A 4,374-nucleotide genomic window follows, 5' to 3' on the forward strand; every position below is an offset into this window, starting at 1 on the left:
AAGGATTTTATTGGATCTGGTCCCATAATTACCATATATTTAGCATGCAACAAAATTCCTGATTCACCAGGATAAAGCAGGTATTTGGGACAGACTGAATAGTTGCACAAAACAAAGGTATAATGAACCATTCTTACTCCTTGAGGATGATGGGAATTCTGAGACACAAGCCCCCAGATACCAGTCAAGGGCCAAATTTGGAAGTAGGGAGTTCTAAGAGTAGCAGCAACACATCCCTTTTCTGTACACTTCACATTTTACATTTAACATTTAGTATGCTTCATATTGTGCATTTAACTTCCTTAACTGGTCAGTGATGGAAATTCAATCCTACAAGTCCTTTGTTATTAATGTTTTCCTTCCTTTTCTGGCAATGTATCTTTCCCATGTGGATGCTGTTTGTTTTCTGTATGCTTTGGTTTTTTTTTTTTTTTTTAAATAAGGAATATCTTTAAGGTTATTTCTTCAGCCCACTGTGTTATTTTGTGTTTTTATGGGTGAGCTCTGACATACCTTTTTCCCATACTCCCATATGTTGCAATTTACAATACATGTCTATTTATCTACCTTCCCTTTCTTTCATCTGTTAGTGGTTTTTTTTGTTTGTTTTGTTTTATTTTGTTTTTGTCAATGTGGGGCCTGAACTCTGGGCCTGGGCGCTGTTCCTCAGCTCTTCGGCTCAAGGCTAGTGCTCTACCACTTGAGCCACAGCTCCACTTCTGGCTTTTTCTGCTTATGTGGTGCTGAGGAATCAAACCCAGGGCCTTATGCATGCAAGGCAAACACTACACTGAGTAACCTTCCCAGCTCTACTGTTTTTTTGTTTTGTTTTTTTTTAATTGTTGTGTGCATGAGTGTATGTGCATGCTAGTCCTGGGTTTGAACTCGGGGCTTTGACCCTGTCCCTGAGTTTTTTTCTCAAGGCTAGTTCTCTGCCCCTGTGCCACAGTTCCACTTCTGGCTTTTTGGTTAATTGGAGATGAGAATCTCAAAGATTTGCATTCCAGGGCTGGCTGCAAACCGTAATTCTCAGATCTTAGCCTCCTGAGTAGCTAGGATTGTAGGTATGAGCCACTGAGCCTGGCCCTGTATCATTTTTTAAAAGTTATTGACAAAGATTCTTGCTATGCTGGCCTGGAATTTACTGTGTAGCTTGGGCAGATCTCAAAGTGCATCAGACTCTCAAAGTGCTAAGAATACAGGCAGGAGCCACCACACTTAGCTTCTTATTTTTTTTGGGGGGGCGGGGGCGGGGGGGTCTGGTCGTGGGGCCTGAACTCTGGGCCTGGGTGCTGTCCCTCAGCTCTTCAGCTCAAGGCTAGTGCTCTACCACTTGAACCACAGTGCCACTTCCGGCTTTTTTCTTTTTGCTTATGTGGTACTGAGGAATCGAACTCAGGGCCTCATGCATGCAAGGCAAGCACTCTACCACTGAGCCACCTTCCCAGCCCGCTTCTTATTTTTTTTTCCCCCTTTGTTGGTAGAGGGGCTTAAACTCAGGGCCTGGGTACTCAATGTCCCTTCATTATTTTTACTCTAGGCTGACACTACCACTTTCGCAGCGCTACTTCCAGCTTTTTGGTGGTTAATTGGAGATGAGTGTCATGGACTTTTCTGCCCCTGATGACTTTGAACCACAATCCTCTGGTCTTAGCTTCCTGAGTAGGTAGGATTATAAACATGAGCCTCCAGTGCCTAGCTATCTTATTTATTTCTAAAGTGTATTTCCAAGCTGGGCGCTGGTGGCTCACGCCTGTAATCCTAGCTACTCAGGAGGCTGAGATCTGAGGATCTCGGTTCAAAGCCAGCCCGGGCAGGAAAGACTGTGAGACTCCTATCTCCAATAAACCACTAGAAAACCGGAAGTGGCGCTGCAGCTCAAGTGGTAGAGTGCTTGCCTTGAGCTGAAGAGCTGAGGGACAGTGACCAGGCCCAGAGTTCAAGCCCCACACCGACAAAAAAAAAAAAAAGGAAGTGTATTTCCAGCTGTATTTCCCAAGTGTGTAGACTCATGTTTCCACCTGCTTTCTAGACTTTCTTCCTGTGGAAAGCAAATGTTACAGCCTTTGAGTGTTTGGAATTGAACTGATTACATTGTATTATTCACCCATATCCCTTCAATTCCCTCCGCATTCCTTTAATAATCATTATTGTCTAACAATTTTTTTTTCAGAATGACAAAACATATTTAATTACCTCTCAGTTCCCTAATCTCGTAACTCCTTAGAGCCTAGCAGATATCTTAGACTGGCTTGCACTGTCATTGCATATCCAGTCAGTTCTAGTCCTCATGATCATGTTCTCCATCTTCATTGCTATTCTTTTGTTCAGACCTATTCATTTTTGCTTTGTCCTCTCTCTCCCCAACCCATCCTCTGCACTGTTTTTACAGTTTGCTAATTGTTTTTGCAGTATTATTTTTCTGTTGAAATGACTCATTGCTTTCCTGTCTCTTCAAAGATAAATTCTTAAGATCCTTAGCAACTTAAGGTAGTCTCAAAAGTTGCTTTTCTCATGTTGCTCTTTATCCTTCTTCTAAGGTGTATGCCTCCCCCCCCCCTGTTTCATTTTTCCATCCTCCTTCAGCTGTGACTTGAAATATTTCATTATAACTTGTAAATGTGTATGGTAATTGCTTGTATAAGTAATAACTTCTGTAGCAATTAGTCCTTTCTTATCTGTTTTTTTAAAGACTGTTGGAAAATGGCAACAGTAACTGAGTCCTCCTTCCTCTTCCCTCCCATCCTCCATCTCTCTCTTTTCTCCTTCTCTGCCTTCCTTCCTTGCTTCCTTCCTCTATTCTCTTTTCCTACCCTTTCTCCTTCCCTCCTCAACCTTATGCCTTCTAGGCATGTCTGCTGACCCACACAGTCCAGCCTTGTTTTTGTTTTTGTCTGGAGCAGCTGTCATGACTGGTGCATAATGTGTTTTCAATAAATGTTAAATTAATTAGATGAAAGTATAATTTTAAATTAAAAATTGCCTTATATCGATAATTTTAGCAGAAGCTACTTTCTAAATCTTGCTTTCTTTCTTCTTGATTTAGGTGTGGGATTTGATGGAGGCAATGACAAAGATTGGGAAGCTAATGCCTGTAAAATCCAACTCATTAAGAAGAAAGGAAAAGTTAAGGCACTGGATGAAGAAGTTCACAGTAATATACTTAGTTTGCTTTTTGTCCTTTTCCTGTTCTGTGCTCTTGCCAATACCTCATATTTTAGTATCCATTTTGAGGATGATATTTAAAGTATAAGGCAATAAATAAAAAGTGATTTTGTTATTGATTGACTGGCTTTAAATTGAGCCCGAGCTGTAAAAATGGTCATAGTGCTGGGTGCATTGGCACATGTCTGTAATATTACATACTCAGAAAGTAGAAATTGAAAGGATTGTGGTTTGAGCACAGACTGGGAGAACAGTTACTAATACCTCAACTCAAACAGCAAAATGTTCATAATAGCGGATGGCATGATATCTAAACTGTGTGGGAGGCTGTTGGTAGGAGGATCACGTCTAAGGCTACCAATGGACAAATTAGAAAAATGAGTATGCTGTCTGAAAAATAACTAAAGCAGAAAAGGGCTGTGATGCGGTTCAAATGGTAAAGCATGTACCTAGCAAGTGTAAGACTAGATTCTTCAGTACTGAAAAAAAAAAGTCACAACAATTAGCGAAGGAACTTAGTTAAATACATTGGTATTTTTTTGGTAATACTATTTATGTACTACTTATATGGAGGTAAGTACTATTTATATGGAGGTAACTTTCTCTTATTTAGAAATGCCCCAAATGCAAGAGCATTGCTTGCTGCTGGAGGTTCAGATGTGCCATTGGGAAGCCATCAGTGCTGCCTATAAATAGGACAGTTAATAGTTCTGTGCTTAACAAGGAAAGAAGAAAAATATACCAAGGCTGCCAAAAGCAGCCTGTCACGTCTCAGGCTAAAGTGTTCTGGCCACAGGGTATGCATGATAAGTTCTTAGTGAAGATGGAAAAGGTATAGCATTTGTGTATGTATGAGTACCTTGAAACATATTTCTGTGGATAAGGCAGAGGACTACTTATACTTAACATGGCTTCTAGCATTTTTACAACTTTATTAAATACAGAATTTCTTTTTCAGAACAACAGGATATGGATTTGGATATAGAATTTGATGTCCACCTTGGAATAGCTCATACCCGTTGGGCAACTCATGGAGAACCCAATCCTGTTAATAGCCATCCCCAGCGCTCTGACAAAAATAATGGTTTGAACAGATTCTTTGTGCTTTGAGATGATTGCAGGGGGCCAGTAATGGTTTTGTTATTTTAATTTTCTTTCTATCTGGAAAATGTCATACTCATTGACAAATAGTGTATAGAGATCCTGACT

The 4,374-nt window shown here is 40.4% G+C and overlaps 1 protein-coding gene across 1 annotated transcript in view; it reads left to right on the forward strand.

Moving 5' to 3' along the window:
- Positions 1-4,313, forward strand: part of LOC138815224 (glutamine--fructose-6-phosphate aminotransferase [isomerizing] 1-like) — a 16,978-nt gene extending 12,665 nt beyond the window's left edge. Inside the window, exons 3-4 of the mRNA XM_070004482.1 lie at positions 3,047-3,154; positions 4,124-4,313. Of these exons, the coding sequence (XP_069860583.1) occupies positions 3,047-3,154; positions 4,124-4,275 (260 nt within the window). The 3' untranslated portion in view covers positions 4,276-4,313. The remainder of the gene's footprint in view (positions 1-3,046; positions 3,155-4,123) is intronic.
- Positions 4,314-4,374: the final 61 nt, after the last annotated feature.

Source organism: Dipodomys merriami, unplaced genomic scaffold (assembly GCF_024711535.1).
Source record: "Dipodomys merriami isolate MVZ:Mamm:240054 unplaced genomic scaffold, mDipMer1.0.p SCAF_63, whole genome shotgun sequence".
Taxonomy (NCBI): domain Eukaryota; kingdom Metazoa; phylum Chordata; class Mammalia; order Rodentia; family Heteromyidae; genus Dipodomys; species Dipodomys merriami.